The sequence below is a fragment of the Anastrepha obliqua genome, chromosome 2 (assembly GCF_027943255.1).
Source record: "Anastrepha obliqua isolate idAnaObli1 chromosome 2, idAnaObli1_1.0, whole genome shotgun sequence".
In the NCBI taxonomy this organism is placed as follows: domain Eukaryota; kingdom Metazoa; phylum Arthropoda; class Insecta; order Diptera; family Tephritidae; genus Anastrepha; species Anastrepha obliqua.
Window position 1 is genome coordinate 31583169 of NC_072893.1, and position 20446 is coordinate 31603614.

The window sequence follows — 20446 nt, forward strand, 5'->3', positions numbered from 1 at the left end:
TTTTGACTTCTTACGCGATTTTTTTTGTGGTGGCTCATTTTCGGATCATGTAGGAAACACTACGATTCATCACCGGTTACAATGTTGTAAAGGAAGTTCTCGTCTTTTCTCGCCTCTTTAATGAAGAGTTTCGAATGTTTAATTTTGAGCAATTTTTGGTCCTCAGTTAACTTTTGCGGAATGAAACGTGCACAGATCTTTCGTAAGCCCAAATGATCAGTTAAAATGCGATAAATCGATGTTTTGTAAACCACTCATGAACTTTGGCGCGAGATAGACAATCATCGCCATAAACTTTTTTCATCAATTCAAATATTTCGGTAAACATTTTATCGATTAAAAAAAAAACTTGATATTAGCTCTTTGTTCGAAACTCATTTTTGTACCGACGGCACAAACATACTGACACCTTAGACCCAATAACTTCGCTTCCACTCAACCGAACGTCACCAAGCTTTCACTGGAGGTCAGCTAGGGATGTAGCTTCCAACGCATTAACTTATTGAAAACATTTTTGTGACGCCAGTCTTGTTTATTTTGGACTTCATCTTGTATATATACATACCTATGTAGGTAACATAATGTAGATGTTGAATATTTTGCTTTCCAAAACAAACTGTGAAAATGCAATTTGAAATGAATTCAGTCTTAACAACGTTTATTTGCTTGCGGCAGCTGTTTCAAGTTTGTTTGCAGATCTGACCTTTTGGCGGAAAAAAGTCCTATGTCATCTGCATACGTTAATTCTTCTTAATACTCATGGAAATTCCAGAGTACGCCGCGTTTGCCTGTCAGTGCTTTATTCAATACATCGTCGCGGACTATGAGTAATAGCAATGGCGACAAGAGGCAGTCTATTTAAGAATATTATAAAAATGAGTAGACTTCAAATTATGACCTTGGTAGGGGCCCTTACAGGACATTGTCTCATAGAAAATCACGCAAAGAGATTAGGCGTTTACATGCATGATTTCTGTCGTACCTGTCGGAATGAGGAGGATTTGGAAACAATTCAACACCTTTTTTATTTAAAATTTATTTAAGATTTTATATTTAAGATCCTATTTCCTAATGAATATAGATAGGCAACAACAATATTTTACGCTTTGTTCAAAGCGCAGAATGGTTCAATCTGGAAGGGGAAATGTAGCCCAGCTCCTGCGGCTCACAACGCACCCATTTCGTGGTCTAAGTGGCATCGCTGTCCCTATGTGTGATGCGGCTGTCAAGCCTAACCACACCTAATGCTGTCAATTAAATGGCTTAAATCACTTGGCATGAAGCAAAACCTCCAAATGACGAAAAGAGGTCTCAAAACCATTGACGTAAAGATCAAATAAAAGTGGGAGGGCTAAAATGCTATTCTGGTGCACTCCACAGGTGGCCTGAAAAAGGTGTGATTTGATTAGAATGTGACCTAAAAGAAATCTACTTATATCTTAGTGACTCAGACCTGAAGTCGCAAGCCCTCGCCGCTGTTCTTATACGATTACAAGTTCTTTAGCGTTGTAGCAAAACGGATGATTGAAAAACATTCTTCTGATATTAAGTAATTGCTGACAATAACAACAGCACCCACAGCAACAACAGCAAATTGTTTACTTTAGCAAATTATTTACAAATCACTAAACTCTGACTTATTAGTGAGTCAGCGCAAGCGACAACCGACAAGCGACAAGCGAATGATCAGGCCATAAATGGCGGGTAACAAATTTTATTATCGAATTCCCCAAGTATTATTTAACAAAATTGCATTTAAATACACCATGTTGGGTAACAAATTGCACAAACAATGGGGCTCAGCTAAAATGCTACAATATTTGTGCTTATCGTTGCACGGACTAATGCCAAAGGAAAATAACAAAATAGCAAAATAGCAGAATAGATAAAAAGCAACAAATTGCAATGATACAACAACAAACAAAATATGTAAGGCAACAACAATGCAATGACGGCAACAGCAGATGCTGCCTAAATTACTGTTGCTGTTGTTGTTGTTCTTGTTGTTGCTAACAATTTACATTGTCGTCGTTGTCAATTCGCTGCGGCTGTGCGCCAGCAGTTGCTGTTGTTCATTGCTTATTGCTTGTTTGCGGTTGTTGTAGTTGTTGTTGTAGTTGCTGTAGCTGCTGCGCTTTTGTTGTTGCGTTGCATATTTTGCTGGCACTGTAAATTTCTAACATCGCATTATGCAGTTCAAAATGACAAAGCACAGCAAATACACTTGGCTTTTATTGCGCTTGCTGATGCTGTCGATGATGTTGTCACTATTGCTGTCATTGTTGTTGTTGTATGATATATTTTGTTGTTGCTATGCGCCATGGCTTTTCGCTTGCATTGCACATACACACGCACACGTACACACACATACGTACACCCATTACGTTTGCGACATTAACATAAAACAATAGAAAATTATTAGTAAATTCATAGAATACAACAATAATAACAACAAGTGCAGCAATTACAATGTACTTTAAATTGCTTGTGTTGTGACTGCAAATTTTGTAGCCAGCAAACAGCTTTGAGCTGTGTTCGTTGTTGCTATGCTTAGAGATAATTTTGTTTTTGCTTTTGTTGCTATTGTTGTTGCTATTTATGTTCCTTTATACTAATGTACATGTAAGTCGGCTAATTAGCATACACATTGCAGCTTCGCATGTAGCGGTCATCCACAGCCTTTGCCTCCAACTCAGCCTATTTTTCAATGAGCAGCAAAATGGATGCACGTATAATTGCATCTAAAGCACCAACAACAATATTATCACATTTGCTATTTTGTAAATTAGAATTTATGACCAACGCTGGTATTGATATCTCTTTACAATCGCATCACCTATCAGCGTATGCAACAAGCACTCGATATATATGTATGTGTGGATTTATGTATGTATCTGTGTATGGGTATGTGGGCATGTAAGAGGCAGTTGTCATGGACACTTGCAGCTGTTGTACGCTTACATTCCCATTGACAAGCTAAACAATCAATTTGTATCTCTGATATATTTTTGGTCAATGCAGTGCTTGAAGGCTTTGTGGCGGAAATAAGATGTGAGGAAGAGATCGTTATGGCAGTATGTGGCAAGTTTGAAGTCTTAAAAATTGTGTACTTAAAAGACGGTGCAAGCTGTTTAACTATTTAATTCTCTCTAGCAAAGTGGTGTTGTTTCCACTGAAATAATCCTAATTAGGGACCAGCACCGTTTTACTACCACCGTCCTCGTATAATGATGGTTTTTTTTTGTTTTTTTTTTTTCTAAGTCAAATCCATTTAGTAGTGAGGTCCAAGTATAGCAGCAAATTCTTTATCTCGATGTCATTAATTTGCTGCAAGCAAGGCTTACCAAATGAGCGGAGTCGTGCCCTAGCTAGCCCTGGACATTCACATTAGTAGTGGAAAAGACCTTTCTTCGCTCCTTCCGCTTGGCAACTTCTGCAGTTGGGTTGAAGGGTAGATTAAGTCTAGCTGCATGATCCCCTACTTTCCAATGGCCTGTAAGGGTTGCAGTGATGCGTGAGATGTTTGGCCGAGAACATCCTAACAGGTGATTCGTCCCTTGGATTATGTATGACGGCCATGTGCTTTTTGTTTTAATACATGTAGTTAGTTGCTTCCATCTTCTTTCGGCTAAAGCATGATAGTGTGAAGCAACGGATGAATTTAATGTGTTGAGTGGGGTGGAGACTGTCACCGCCTCTGCTATTTCTAGTGTCGAACCTTTTCTTGCTAGCTCATCCGATATCTCATTAGCCCGTATGATTCTGTGACCGGGAACCCATATCAGAGTGATTTCAAGCCAATGACTAACCATTTCCAGCTCATCTCTACACTGTAAGACTAGTTTGGATGAAATGGAGTTGGAGTCCAAGGCCTTTATAGCTGCTTGACTGTCTGAGAAGATAGCTACTCTTGCACCAACTTCCATGTAGAGTTTTAGTGATTTGCATGCTTAGTCAGGAAGACGAATTGGCTGAGGTAGGTTGAGTGGCTCCGAATGGAAGCCAGCTCCCACACCACAGTTCATCTTAGAACCATCGGTATAGATTTCGATATCGTATCTTCCAATCATCTTCCCTTTGCTCCATTCAGCTCTCGGTGGAAAATGTACCTTAAAGTCTTTCTTGAAGTTACGGTCGAGGACTGTGTAGTCTGATCTGTTTTTGAGCAGCGAGGGTCCCTGTAGGAGGATCTTGCTGTGACCGTACGACCTTGTTGTCCAGCTTCCTATGCTAACTAAGTGTAGTAAAGTAATATTTTTTTTTACAGCGGGTTTTAAAAATTTTGAGCAAATCGATAAAAAAAGTTTAGGTTCGGAAATTCAGTTGAAAGTCGCCAATGAACATCTTAATTTTGAGTGGTGGAGTCATTTATACACGGTAGGGCAAAATTAATCATCCAATTGCTTCCGAATAACTTTTTTATTAGATTAAAAAAAAAAATGAATTTGAGTGATAGAGCCACTTATATAGGGTTGTTCAATAGGTGCGCTTCAACTTTTTTTCGATAGGGAGGGCGAACGACGCAAAATTTTTTATTTTTCGCTTGTCATTTGTAAACTTCATTAGTATACATTTCATCATGGAACGCTACACACTTGAGCAAGGATTGCAAATCTTGCAAATTTTTTATGAAAATAATCGTTCTGTTGCTGCTACTTTAAGAGCATTACGGCCATTTTACGGCCCATTTAACAAGCCGTCCCGTTTTGGGGTTATGTGAAGTCATTGGTCTACAGTAACAAGCCGGCGACGATTTGTGAGCTCAGAGCCAAGATTGAACGCGAAATTACTGGAATTTCGGCCGATTTATGCAAAAGAGTGGTCGAAAATTGGGTTCAACGATTGGACTTCGTAAAACGTGCACGCGGTGGTCATGCAAAAGAAATCGAATTTCATACTTAAATGTATATGTTCAAACTCGATAATAAAAAAAAAAATTAGTTAAAAAAGTCAAACCGTTTGTGTTTTATTCAAAAAAGTTCAAAAGTTGAAGCGCTCTTACTGAAAAACCCTATACAAGGTGGCACAAAATAAATCATCCAATGTTTGCTTTTTATTAAATTAAAAAGGTATTTCATATTAAATATGTAATAAGGAACAAAATAATTAGTGTTAAAATCCGTTATAAAAAATCGAAAACCGAAAAGTGCTCCAAAATATTTCCAACCCATACCTGGCGAGGGTAGACACAGTTGAAATTTATTGCTGATGAATAGTTGCAATTTGCTTTTTGTTTTTAACGCTGCAAATTTTAACAGACCCGAAAGCTGAATAACAGGTTTTACAAGGTGGCGCAAAATTAATCACTCCATCGGAAGATGGGTGTCGCACGCCCATTATATTTGACCCAATCACTGGCGCTGCTAATCATATTTGAAGTATGCAGCTGTAGTCAAAACAGTTGAAATCCAATAAATATTTGCCACAAGGAAGGCATAAACAAAGTTAAGATTCTACTCCTATTCTATTCCACCCAACGATCATCCTGTGGGTATCAGGAAAATCAACCTATATTGGTGCTCTACCCGGAACAAATAGTTTCTATGTATAAAAAAAATATCGAAAGCGTCCTTACCGATGACGAAACATAGGCTTCTTAATATAGCATCGAAACGAAGACAAGCCAAGCCCAAAAGCTCTCGAGCAAGTCAACACAAAATCAAGATTCTTTCAACCTTTTTTTTTTGCCAAAAATGAACTCAGCATTACACACAGAATGACAGTCAGACCACCTAATGCCGTAATATTAGTTTGTGGAAAAAGAAATCCATTATTTTCATGGTAGCTGGCTGTAGTGATCGATTATCGATCAATCAATTTAAAGTTTATGGTCGTTGCCAAGTTGGCATTTCACACTAAAAAAAATTCTGTTGCTGGTTTTTGTTTGTTCCATTCAGTTGTGAATTGCAGGGTGCTAACAATGGAAGCCAACAAACACAAAATTCCTCACATTTTACAGTTTTTCTTCGATAAAGGCGAAAATGCAAGGCAGGACGCGAAATTGGGAATGGGGTTTATGGTGTCGATACAGTAACAGTTAATTACGTGCAATTTTGATTTCGTCGATTCCGTTCAGGTATTTTTAATGTTAAAAAAAATGTTGGTAATGTCGATAAAACTACAGAAATGCTTGAAGTTGACCGGCTTGTTAGTAGACGTCGCATCGCCCAGGAGCTAAAAATCGACAGTTTTAAACCATTTGCGCACAAATTTGACGCCAAAATAATGGATTTCTCTTATCCCCCAAACTAATACATAATTGGCGCTCACACCTTTTATTGGGTGTTTGGCCGGGCTCGTCCACTAATTTGTGGTTTGCGTCTTGAAGTGGTTCCACAAATGGAGGTACCTACACTTTTTAAGACATCTCTGAACCGCAAATGATTTTTTATGATAAGTTTTTTCAAGGCAGAAATACATTCGTGGGCTTGCCATCGCGCGCCGAGGGCCGACCGCTTAGAAAAATCTTTTTCTATCATCCAATGTTTCGTGCCCAGAGTTTTGAGCCCATACACTTTTTCTTCATTTTTGGTCTTTCACCGAGATTCGAACATAGGTTATCTCTGAATTCTGAATAGTAGTCACGCGACAACCCATTTCGCTACTGCGTTAGATTAATGGTCTACAGCGTTTTTGTTTGTGGCATCCGTAAGGCAGAAACCAGCGTCTATTTTACATGTTTGTATGTGTTAAAAAAGGAGTTATCTTATTGATACATATAAACACAGGATATAACTTGAGCTTGCAATCAATTTCGGCTGTTGTTCTGAGATTATTTACTCTTTCCAGCCTTTTACTATAATATTTCTCATAGAATTTATCATAGTATCCTCATAATTTTGTGGAAATTCTCCTACTTACCACTCAGTGAATTATGCCCACAACCAGGCGCTTTACCAAGCAGATAATCGTCCTTGCAGATGAATTTATTGTCGTCCAGCACATAGAGTTGTTCGCCAGTGCTGAGCTGTTTGCGGCAGATGCAACATGTAAAGCAATTGAGGTGGAATACTTTGTCGCGCGGCTTACGTACGAGATCGGAGGGGGCGATGCCTTGACCACAGCCACTGCATTTGGTGCCGAAACGCCTGTGAAGAAAATGAGTGAAAGAATAAGCATTAAAAATAATTAAAATAGCAACGCATCTAAGCTCAAAATACTGCAGACGCATGAAGTGTTACACTGGAGTGTTACAAAATACGAAGCAATTCCAACACTTACAATCAACCCTACGTTTAACCTCCTCATCAGTAATTCATGCAGAATATAACTTATTAGCTATTTTAACTTATACATTTGTAATGACGTACTAAACTTCGTTGCACTTTGATTTTTTGTGTGCTTACTGTTAGATGCCTTTACTAACAGTAAGCACAAAAAAAATCGTCCAGCCTCTGATCAACATGGAGAATGAATCTTGCTTGGTTATTAATAAAAAATCATATTCGCATATAATGGACCAAATTTTAACTTTTAGAGTCACAATATATCTCTCAATGAGGAGAGCAAAGTTATTCAGCAAAAAGGAATAAAACTTAAGATAATACTTAGTTACACATACATATATTTTGGTATTGTGAAGTTTGGCTTTAATTCCAATTTTTTTCCTAGAAATCAAGACTGCAGTTAGAGGTGTTTTTTTCTTTTTGAAATGAATAAAATAATGAAGTAATTTATTTGTTTTTTATATTTATTTATACTGCTCTCGCACATACAGTCGACATATCACGTCTAGTACGAAGAAGCTGCCCCAGGTTAGATGGAAGCACTTAGATCAAAACTTGCCCATTAAACGGACTAACAAGAATCTCAATTATATGGTCTTAAGTTTACTCACAACAATGAAGTCTTTAAGTCTTTTATTTCATTTCTTAGTGCTGCCAACCTTTCCTTTTAAATAATGTCACTCTCAAAACTTTGATGCACCAGAGCACTTAGTTTTGCATACCGAAAATAGGTATTTTCCAATACCAAACGTTGAACCCCCTGGCTTAGAGTTTACTCACAAGCAAGTCAGTAAATAAAACCAAGTGTTTTGGAGATTTTTTGAAATTTGAAAAAAGCGAATCAAGAAGCACCGATAAAATGCTAAATCTTAAAATACTTAGGCTAAAAAGCCTATTGTATTCAAAGCTCAGGAAAGTAAAAGGGTAGATAGTCAAGGAGGAAAGTAGGGAAGTGACAGGGACAAAGAGACATGATAGAATGGAGACAGAGACAAGCTAGTCCGATAAGAATTTTCTAGATTCTTTGGCAAATTTGAAAATATCCTCCAGTTTCAGAGAAAGAATTTGACTCATTCTCTTGACATCGGAACGCAAATTCGTATCCTTGAACTGGCAAAGGCGGAAGTCTCACAGAAAAAATACTCAGTGCTATTCGTATTTCTTAAATCGCGCCCTCAATGATTCTATTGGTGGCCATATGGTGACGCCATGGCTATATTAATACCGACCATCAACCAAACGTCTTTTCTACCAAGTTGTAGAAGAAAGTTCGACAGTTTTCTTTTCGGACTTTCCACTAAACACTTTTCAGTTCTGCGGCATTCGAGGCCGGACCATCGCTCTTTATGTATATAAATTGCACATCCACATCCCACAATTGCTGATCCAATTCATTATTCCTGTAGAACTGATTCGGATTATTGGCTCTGGTCCCTGTGGGGTAACCGCTGATCTGCAGTTAGCCAATTCAAAGGCAATTTCATTTCCTTGAATACCGCGGAGTTCTGGAATTCATATAAGTACGAGCTTTTTCCGCCATAGAATTAAACCTCTTCTTACCTTCTTGAGCAATCTTTGAGGTTTGTTTCCATTCTTCAGAGCTTTCAGTGCAGCCTGACTGTCACTAAATACTCAAATCTGTTTCCCGCTCCATATCCCTTGAATTCTAAGGTTTGAAAAAAAGGTTTTTTGATCACGCGTGACTACTCTCAAACTAATTACATAATTTTTTCAGTATTCATTGACATTTCATCATTCAAAGAATTACGCCTCAACAATTTTTACAAATCGTTCAATTGTATTACGAAAATCGACGCTCTGTGAAAAGTGTTCATTACTCGCTTTGGCCAACTTATGATGATAAGCGATGAGACCCATTTTTGGCCTAATGACTACGTCGAGAAGCAAAATTGCCGTATTTGGGGTGAAGAACAACCCAAAGCCATTCAAGAACAGCCATTACATCCATTAAAAACAACCGTTTGGTGCGTCCTGTGAGCTGAAGGCATCATCAGGCCATATTTCTACAAAGACAAGACTGGAGCCAATATAACAGTGAATGGCGAACTCTAGATTTGGTTCCAAAAAGGCAGCGTAACTTGCCATACAGCCTGTGAAACAATGGATGTACTGCGTCGTCGTTTCGGTGTGCAATTTATCTCTCGGCCACCAAGATCGTGTGATATCACACCTTTGGACTTTTATTTGTTCTATTTGTGAGGGTACGTGAATTCTAAATGTTTTGTGAATAAACCAGGTTGGATTGAGGCATTGGAGGCCAGCATTACTAAAGTTATTCACGAGATACCGACCGAAGTCCGACCGCGAGTCATTCAAAATTGGTGCTTACGTATGACCGAATTACGGCGCAGTTGCGGTCAACATTTAAAAGGGATTATCTTTAGAAAATAAATGTCATGAATGATTGTACACAAACATAATAAAGATGTGAAGAGAAGAGTGACGAATAGTTTTTGAGTCAATAGTAAATGTAGGAGTCTTTAAAATGTCTCGAGTTTTTCCATTATGGGGTTAGGGGTAGTCAGAATTTTCAAAAAATTTGATTTTTTTCTTGCATTTTCTTAAAGTATAATATCTTAAAAGTAATATATTTTGGGAAAATTTGAAGTGAATCCGACAAATACTTTTTGCGTTATTCAACAATTAACAAAGGGCACTCCTAAATCGATGGCAAAACTTTAAATGCGTTTTTCTCAAAACCAGGTTTTTTGAATTAGTGATCACTATAATTTAAAAACAGCTTTGTAGATTTCAATAAAATTTATACTGCTGTTGAAAAACATAAAAGACTCGTGACTGATCGAAGGATTTTTTTTTCAAAAATTTTGATTAAACAATTTCGGATTTTCTCGAAAATCTGAAAAATATTTACTTAGGCCGCCATATTATTAATTTTCAAGAAAAACAAGCGTCGATCTGGTACAAGATTATGTATTAGTAAAACTAATTTCTCCTGCCCGATTGATTTTAGATGATCTCTCTAAGGGACTTCTGTAGAAACCGGCTGCACACAAATAGCGATAACTTTTAGAATCATTAACTTTTTGTTTGTTTTTTTTTTTGAAATTTTGCTAAAGTCAAGTCGCAGCATGATGTATTAATACTATGTTTTTGTTTTTGTAAAATAGAGCAAAATTGACTGGCAAAGAAAAAGTTTTGAAAATCATCATTTTTTCGGGCTTCTGACTACTCTTTTATACAAATATTCCTGCGCCTAAACGCATTTTCTGCTGACCAACACTTTGCTCCGGCTCTGAAAGTATTCGATGCGGTACCAGCTGGTGGTAGTAGAGGAAGAGGAAGGCCTCCTCTGCGTTGGAAAGATCAGGTGGAGAAGGACTTGGCTTCACTTGGTGTGTCCAATTAGCGCCGGTTAGCGCGGGAAAGAAACGACTGACGCGCTTTGTTAAACTCGGCCAAAATCGCGTAAGCGGTTATCGCGCCAATTAAGAAGAAGAAGAACACTTCGCTATATTTTCGTATTTTGATGTTGCCTTTATTCATGCCAAAAATCTATCACTAACCTAAAAATGTGCGCAATAGAATTAACAACGAATGAAATTCTCCTCATCGGATTATCAACACTTTTCGGATATTTTGTATGTTTTAGCTTCCTAGATTTTCCAAGTTTCCTACTCTTGATTTATTATATTTTCTTTACTTTTTTATGCGCTATTTTCATAAACTTCAACAGATCGGTGCTTGATTACAACAAAAAAGTAATTGTCCTTTACAAAAATAGTTGCAATAGTACCTAAAAGGAAAATTACGTGCAAAGAATTGTTCAGCTCATACAAATCAAATGACCTACAAAGGATACCAATCAGTTATAAATGTTGATTTATCGCGAATATATTTTTATTGGATTGCTTTATACCGTTAGGCCACACAGTGCCACAAAAGTGATAAATTGAAAAAGAATTAAATTTAAAACAAAACAAAAACTTAGAAATAACGGTCTTCTATACACAGGAAGCCCAACTACACCGCATCTTCACTTGAGATCACAGCACAGCACAACACATCAAAGCATCACAACATCAATTCAACTCAATCAAAGCTGAATCAAATGCAGTCGTAAAGCAAATGCTATAAAAAGAAAGGAATCAAATAAAACCAAAAAAAAACAAAAAGAAAAATAAAAATAAGTGCAAAAAACATCTGTCTGTTAGTGGAATGAGGAGCATTAAAATGCAAAAAGAAAATTTTTTTTATAGCAAGATGATTGAGTATGTGTGTGTGTGTGTGAATCACATTTTAATTGAAGCGAAATGCAAATGAAATTGAACTAAGGTAAAAAAGGAATTGAAGTGCGTCAACGACAAAGAACATCATCATCAATGATTGGAATTTCTCCTGTCTCAATTACAATCACAGCAGCAGAAAAAAAAGAATCAGCAGGCACAGAGCAGCGCTGCAATCACAGTTGAGCACGAAGCGGAATCACAGTCAACATGCCAACACACGCTGCAATCACTGCTGCGTCTGCCGCCTGCCTGGCTCCTGCCCTACCACAAATAACAATCTGTCAATGACAATCACAACAAGGTCTCAAAACAATATTTGTTCTGAATTGTGGGTGTTTTTTTCGTGTTTTTTGCCGTCCCATTACGTGAATATAAAAACGCCTTCACTGGTTTACAGCAATGGCGGCGGCGGCGATTGACTGATGCATTGATTAAGTCACCACTGTGTGCTGGCTCGTATACAGTGCAGCCCGGTGGCTGACGAGGTGACAGATTGCCAGCGAATTCATTTGTGAAATAACAGTAAATGGAATTTGTAATAGCTGAAAAAAAAATTCAAAACTTTTATGCGAAAATGAGAAATGAGAAAATTCAAATCAAAGTCAATTGGAAGCACAATAAGGTGCGCTGAGGCAGCGCAGTGCAGTGCAGCAGGTAACCTTAAAAGCTGTAGGAAACAGTTGGCGGCGTGTTTTGCAATTAAGCGAGTAAAGAGAGAGTGGCGGCTGGCAGTGCCAATTGCAGTTTGCGGCCACATTTCGCATGCCTTTCTATTTCATTTACTTTTTTAGCGCATTTATTTGTTGTTGTTTTTTACTATTTTAAGTTTTTATATTTTTGTTTATTAAATTTCTTACACTTGTTGCTTTGTGTTCTTAATTGTTTTTGCGCTTCTGTTGCCTGCTCAACCTAACTGCATAACTGTTTTTCCCAAACCTTTCGCTTGGTTTACGAGCTTTTTCGAGTTTTTCAAATTACTTGAGTGGCTAACAAACTGTTTATTAGTTTTTGGCACAATTTAAATCTACACATGCATACATACATAAGTATATGTGTATGAATGTATGTACACATTCAAAATTCCTGTTGTTAGATGGTATTTTCATCAAAATTTTCTACTTTTTGATTCTTCTTAAAATACTTATTTTAATTTTTTACATTTTCAAATGAATATGAGATTGATATTTTTCGCCTTTCACACTTTAAAATACATTTTATATTTTTGAAATTAAAAAAAATGTATTCGAAACTTTTTCTGTTCCATATTTGAATTTTTTTTTAATTTTAGTCAGCATATTTTATAATTTTTGCCTTTTCAAGTCATTCAAAAAAGTAATTTTAATTCAATGGCTTCCCTCAAAACGTAGTTCATGCTTTAAGCTACAATTAGTGGTGCCGTAGCCACAACGCCGTAGCCATAACGCCATAGATCTAGCGATAACCGCAACATTACATGAATTGTCGAATAGTCATGTCGTAACCGTAAACAGTTGATATTGAAGTAGAGTTAATGAAAACATTTGCATTTTGTCATAAAAACACGGATAATTTTCCACTAAGTCATTTATTTGTTAGTCCTTCATTTCTAACATTCAAATTTTTATCGCAAATATCAAAACAAATGTAAAGTATTTCACAGCTGCTTACGGTTATGGGGAAAACCAAAATTCAGTACATACCGCTACCTAACGGCACCAACAATCGTTTACAATGATGGTCATACATTCTGTGAAAAAAATATCGGGAATTGTTTATTCAAAAAGCGCGCGTTACACATACTTTTAGTTCTAAATTTTTTTTTCTGGAATGTTGGCACAACTGTCCTCTATAGTGTGGCAGAGTTTGAGCGTGAACTGTCAATTAGCTTGTTTTTTGCATTTTCGGTAGCTGTATCAGTCAACCGCAGGTGTGCTCTGGGATTTTCACTGTGGATAAAAACATCGAAAAAAGAATTTGTTTTAAATTTTATGTTTTGAACTGAAAGTCGTGTGCCGAATCGTTGAAAATGTTGCAGAAAGCCTATGGCGAGTGTGCTTTATCAAAAACACGGGTCTACAAGTAGTATAAGGCTTTTGCAGAGGGCCGAGAAGTCGTGGGAGATTTGCCCCAATCTGGTCGCCCATCAACGTCTTCAACATCTTCAACGGATGAAAACGTCGACAAAGTCAAGGAAATGGTGCTGGAAAACCATCAAACCATCATTTTAGTTTGAGGGAGGTAACTCGTGACCTTAGCGTGTCTCACGAATCAATTTGCAATATTTTACACCATCAATTAGGCATGAGGCGCCAAGACGCGTGGCTCTCGACTCGTTCCAAGAGAGTTGAATTTCTTTCAAAAAATTCATCAGAAGAAGATGTCTGAAGACATGCTTGAGCAAGTGAATTCGGACCCAACCTTTATCCAGCGCATCATAGCAGGTGATGAGAAGTGGGTATAGAGTTTGACATGCAAACCAGTCAATAGGCGGCTGAATGGCGCCATTCACATGAGCCGTAACCCAAAAAACCACGTCAAAGTCGGTCAAGAGTCAGTCGGTGAAAGTCATGCTACTCGTTTTCTTTGATTATCATGGTGTTGTGCACACCGAGATCGTTCCAAATGGTTCTACGGTAAGTAAAGAATATTATTTGGAAGAGAGAGAATGCGCGTAGGAAACGGCCCAATTTGTAGAAAGAAAACTCATGGATCTTGCACCACGATAACGCACCGACTCACAAATCTCATATTGTGAACACTTTTTTGACCAAAAACTTGACAAATGTCTTCGAACAACCATCGAATTCACCGGATTTAGCCTCTTGTGACTTTATCCGTTTCTCACAACTTAAGTTGCCACTCCGCGGACACCGCTTTGAGTCAATAGAGGTCATTAAGGAGAATTCGTTGAAGGATCTGAAGAATACCTCTTCAAACGCGTTTAAAAAGTGCTTTGATGGCTGGACTAATCGTTGGAGCCATTAATTTTGCGTTTTATTGAACAATTCCCGGTACTTTTTTGATGGAATGTATGTTTGATCAGCTGATTGCTATGGTTATGGTTATGCCATTAATTGCAGCTTTATTTTTATAGGCCAGCAATACATTACATTTTTCGTTCGAATTCGTGGAAATTTCTTTAAAACGGAATTATACAGCACACATTTACAGCAGCCTCGAAACTGTAAAGTGGTAAAGTGAAGAGTTTTTTTTTTGTTTCTTGAATTCGTTTTTTATAATAGGACTATGAATAAGTTCGTGCGGTTTTTTTCGAAATTTGAAACTTTATTGACGTAAAATGGTTACAAATTTAATATTCAAAGTATTGTCCATCGCTTACTACTACTTTTTCCCATCTTTCTGGCAATTCACGGATTCCCTTTGTGAAAAATTCGGTCGGTTTTGCCGCAATCCACGAATCGATCCATTTTTTGACTTCATCGTAAAAAAAATGTATTCGAAACTTTTTCTGTTCCATATTTGATTTTTTTTTAATTTTAGTCAGCATATTTTATAATTTTTGCCTTTTCAAGTCATTCAAAAAAGTTATTTTAATGCAATGGCTTCCCTCAAAACGTAGTTCATGCTTTAAGCTACAATTAGTGGTGCCGTAGCCACAACGCCGTAGCCATAATGCCATAGACCCAGCGATAACCGCAACATTACATGAATTGTCGAATAGTCATGTCGTAACCATAAACAGCTGATATTGAAGTAGAGTTAATGACTCCATTTGCATTTTGTCATAAAAACACGGATAATTTTCCACTAAGTCAATTATTTGTTAGTCGTTCATTTCTAACATTTAAATTTTTATCGCAAATATCAAAACAAATGTAAATTATTTCACAGCTGCTTACGGTTATGGGGAAAACCAAAATTCAGTAGATACATACGCCTATGCTTATGGTTATGGTTTTATGGTGCGGCACCAACAATCGTTTACAGTGATGGTCATACATTCTGTGAAAAAAATATCGGGAATTGTTTATTCAAAAAGCGCGCGTTACACATACTTTTAGTTCTAAATTTTTTTTTCTGGAATGTTGGCACAACTGTCCTCTATAGTGTGGCAGAGTTTGAGCGTGAACTGTCAATTAGCTTGTTTTTTGCATTTTCGGTAGCTGTATCAGTCAACCGCAGGTGTGCTCTGGGATTTTCACTGTGGATAAAAACATCGAAAAAAGAATTTGTTTTAAATTTTATGTTTTGAACTGAAAGTCGTGTGCCGAATCGTTGAAAATGTTGCAGAAAGCCTATGGCGAGTGTGCTTTATCAAAAACACGGGTCTACAAGTAGTATAAGGCTTTTGCAGAGGGCCGAGAAGTCGTGGGAGATTTGCCCCAATCTGGTCGCCCATCAACGTCTTCAACATCTTCAACGGATGAAAACGTCGACAAAGTCAAGGAAATGGTGCTGGAAAACCATCATTTAAGTTTGAGGGAGGTAACTCGTGACCTTAGCGTGTCTCACGAATCAATTTGCAATATTTTACACCATCAATTAGGCATGAGGCGCCAAGACGCGTGGCTCTCGACTCGTTCCAAGAGAGTTGAATTTCTTTCAAAAAATTCATCAGAAGAAGATGTCTGAAGACATGCTTGAGCAAGTGAATTCGGACCCAACCTTTATCCAGCGCATCATAGCAGGTGATGAGAAGTGGGTATAGAGTTTGACATGCAAACCAGTCAATAGGCGGCTGAATGGCGCCATTCACATGAGCCGTAACCCAAAAAACCACGTCAAAGTCGGTCAAGAGTCAGTCGGTGAAAGTCATGCTACTCGTTTTCTTTGATTATCATGGTGTTGTGCACACCGAGATCGTTCCAAATGGTTCTATGGTAAGTAAAGAATATTATTTGGAAGAGAGAGAATGCGCGTAGGAAACGGCCCAATTTGTAGAAAGAAAACTCATGGATCTTGCACCACGATAACGCACCGACTCACAAATCTCATATTGTGAACACTTTTTTGACCAAAAACTTGACAAATGTCTTCGAACAACCATCGAATTCACCGGATTTAGCCTCTTGTGACTTTATCCGTTTCTCACAACTTAAGTTGCCACTCCGCGGACACCGCTTTGAGTCAATAGAGGTCATTAAGGAGAATTCGCTGAAGGATCTGAAGAATACCTCTTCAAACGCGTTTAAAAAGTGCTTTGATGGCTGGACTAATCGTTGGAGCCATTAATTTTGCGTTCTATTGAACAATTCCCGGTACTTTATTGACAGAATGTATGTTTGATCAGCTGATTGCTATGGTTATGGTTATGCCATTAATTGCAGCTTTATCTTTATAGGCCAGGAATACATTACATTTTTCGTTCGAATTTGTGGAATTTTCTTCAAAACGGAATTAAACAGCACACATTTACATCAGCGTCAAAATTGTAAAGTGGTAAAGTGAAGAGTTTTTTTGTTTTTGTTTTTAAAATTTTTTTTTATAAAAATAACGTTTATACTACAACAACTACCTTATAAAGCAAAGTTTCGAACGTTGTATAAAATTTGCGAAAAATCGACAAATTTCCATTAAAAATTCAAACTTTTTACTCAGAGTTTTTAGAAAAATTTCGAGTATGCAGTTTTATAGATCAACGAATTTTGATAAAGGGTTTTCCAATAACATTTTTTATGGGCGGAATTGGATGGTATTGATCTGGACAACGTTTATTTTCAACAAGACGGTGCTACGTGCCACACAAGCAACGAAACCATTGATCTTTTACGGGAAAAGTTGCCGGACCCTATTATCTCTCGAAGAGGTGATCACAATTGGCCACCGAGATCTTTTTCTTTGTGGCCACGTGAAAGAGAAGGTCTACGCCAACAGCCCAGGGTCGATTCAAGACCTTAATGATGGAATTCGTGAGGCTATCGAGGACATAGGGCAGCCACCTTGCAATTAGTTTATGGAAAATTTCATGAAAAGAATATTGTCCTGTAAGCGTCGTCGAGGTGGTCATTTGCCTGATGTTATTTTTCACTATTAACGGCATAACTTCCTCTTTATAAAGAAATAAACATCCGATAATTTATATTAAAAAATAGCATTTAGCAAAATAACACCTTTGATTGGAAAAAATAAATAAATATTTGGCGCGTACACTTCTGTTAGGTGTTTGGCCGAGCTCCTCCTCCTATTTGTGGTGTTCCACAAATGGAGGGACCTACAGTTTTAAGCCGACTCCGAACGGCAAATATTTTTATTTTAAAACCCTTTATAATAAAGTGAAAGTTTCAATTGGCTCAAAAATCGCGTTGATTTACGAGTAGGCGTTAAATGGAGAAAATGCACAAGACCGCGTTCGATCAAAAATCAGTATGATTTTTTAATTTAAATTAATTTAATTTGGCTAAATTTATTTTACTTTACTTTTGTGATCCATTTAAAAACAATTTTTACACTTTTATTTTTTGAATTTTTTTCTTATAGTTAATTTTTTATTTATTTTTTAATTACTATTTATTTTCCATTGTTTAGAAAAGAACAGTTTGCTTCAGTATTTTACTTATATTTATTTGCTTTTCCACTTACCTAAAAAAATCATTCCTACAATATAATTTTGATTCTCTACTAAAGCATTTTTCCGTTAACGGTTGAAGGCATTCACAGCAGCGTACGCAGGATGCATGCCATCCGCGTTCGAGGACATTTAATAAAAATTTATCTAATATAGGTTTATTGCAACCCGCACACGGATCACCAACACCAACGGGCGGTTCACTGCGTCCTGCAAGGAAAAATAGAAAAAAATATTTGAAAATTAATAAAGTTGGATAGCAGCATAAAAATATATTTTTAATTTGAAAAATAAGATTAAAAAGAATTTGTGTTCATTTTAGAATAACTAGAAAAACAGAGAACTCTTAAATAATAGCACTGAATCATTGTTTCTTTTTATGCGCTTTAATATGGAGTTAAGTCCACTTTATATTCAAATCGAAACATCTCAGCTAAAATATCAACCCGAGCACAGCTGCATGTAGAAATAATTTCATTAATAGCTTTAAATGCTTAAATCTTTGCCTTAAATCATAAATCTTTAACGAAATTTCCAACTCGAAACATTTAAATGCCAGACTTTTACTGTTGAATGATGTTGAATGCGCAAAGTTAACTGCTGCAGTATTAACTAACACACACGTCGCACCACACACATGGTGATACACACATAACCTACATACGCACACTTACCAGCGTAGGTATGTAAGTGTGAATGTCCCCCACATACCGCCCACCGCCACAAGCGAAATTCAACAAACTATTAACAGAAGATTCTCATGTATGGCTTTTCACAGGGCGATTTAAAAGTCTGCTGATGCATGTACTCGTACAGCGTATGTGTGTGAGCTTGGTTAAGAGTGTGTGTGTATGTGTTTATGTGCATGTGTGCGTGTGTGAAATAAGTGAGGCGAGTGAGCATTTAAAATCCGTTTTACGTTTTGAGGGCAAATTTAGCACCTAAACTCATTAAGTTTGCACAATTCAACTAATTCCGCATGCAACGCCATGCGCAAACAATCAAACAAACTGCACACACACGCACTCCATTACTGGACACGAACAATAAAAACAAAAGAGCATACACATACACATGCATACATACATAGCCGAAATTCACATATTGCACCTTATGTACATGTGTATGTATGTATGTATGTGCCTGCATGTGGAAAAGTAAAAACAAAAGAGCGAAATACTAAAAAGTAGACGAGCAGTAAAATGCGCAAATGTTGTGATGTCAAAACAACATCATTAACACCACCAATAACAACAACTTTTCACACATACATACTCATATATACACGAATGTATGTACATTCGCTTGTGGCGCTTTTGACTTTGAACACACGCATGCGCCGCATACTACTAATTAAAGTGCCCAACTTACGACTTAATAGCCACCTTCGGTAGCTGATCTTTTTGCTGACAACTCCTTTTTTGCGTAGCCCCATTTTTTTGGTTTTGGTTTTGGTTTTAGGTGCCTTTCTTTTTTACTTCTGCTGCTATTAAATACGCAAATTTTTGGCTTTTCGTTTTGAACACAGACACGCGCATACCTACAAGGTGCACTTGTGCGCTTTTTCAGCATTTTAAGTTGATAATTGCTTTGCATGCACGCAACACGACAAACTACTTGCAACATACGGAGCTCCATAGTGGCACGCGCTAGGCGGTGGGAGTGCCGTTAGGGCGGCGTGGACAAACGTTTAATTTGCCTCAAAGGTAAATTTCTGTTAAATGGTCAATTCGGTCAGGATATTAGTTAGCTTGTGATGAAGGATGTGCAAAGTTGGCAAATTTAGCATGAAATCATTTAGAAAAAAGTGTAATTGGGATGAACATTTTGTAGTTTCTGATTGAGTGTAGAAAAAATGAAACAAGAAGCGTACCAGAATATCTGACCACTAACGTAAGCTTTGAGATTTGTTTTTTTTTTCATTTTCTTGTACTTCGGTTGTTTGAATATCAAAGCGATTTACTTTTTTGTTGTTGCTTGGTTTGTTTGTGTACATTCAGATTAAAATTTTGACATCTTCCAAAATCCAAACTGCAAAAACAAAATACCTGTAAATATGGTTGTTGCTAGAGTGACTTTGCCCTGTATAGATTCGCCTGGGATTTAACCTAGTTGACTTTGTATATCGAATGTATTGGAGAAAAATGCGGGATCTATCTAAGATTTACGAAGAAGGTCTTTGTCTTCTTTCGTAGCATGGCAGTCCTGGATGCGCCACTACTTCTGCAACTATTTTCCTCAAGATTTCTCGGCCCGCTACTAAGCGCCACCAGTTTTACACGTTCATCTCTTTGAGGTCATCGATAGCTGCATCTACCCGCCTTTTCTTCGGTCTGCCCTTAGCACGCTTGCTTCTTAAAGGCTCCTTCTGTGTTCAAGTGCCTGGGGGTACTACTAAAAATTTAGAACAGTGTTAAGGACTACATCCAAGCTCGACTTGTTGCAGC

General features: G+C 37.4%; 1 protein-coding gene across 1 annotated transcript in view; it reads right to left on the bottom strand.

Annotated features, from left to right (window-relative positions):
* Positions 1-2017: 2017 nt before the first annotated feature.
* LOC129238076 (LIM/homeobox protein Lhx5-like) overlaps positions 2018-20446 on the bottom strand; it is a 101314-nt gene continuing 82885 nt past the window's right edge. The window contains exons 3-5 of the mRNA XM_054873114.1: positions 18014-18209; positions 6862-7088; positions 2018-2166 (exon numbers count right to left, since the gene is read on the bottom strand). Coding sequence (XP_054729089.1) covers positions 2018-2166; positions 6862-7088; positions 18014-18209 — 572 coding nt within the window. The remainder of the gene's footprint in view (positions 2167-6861; positions 7089-18013; positions 18210-20446) is intronic.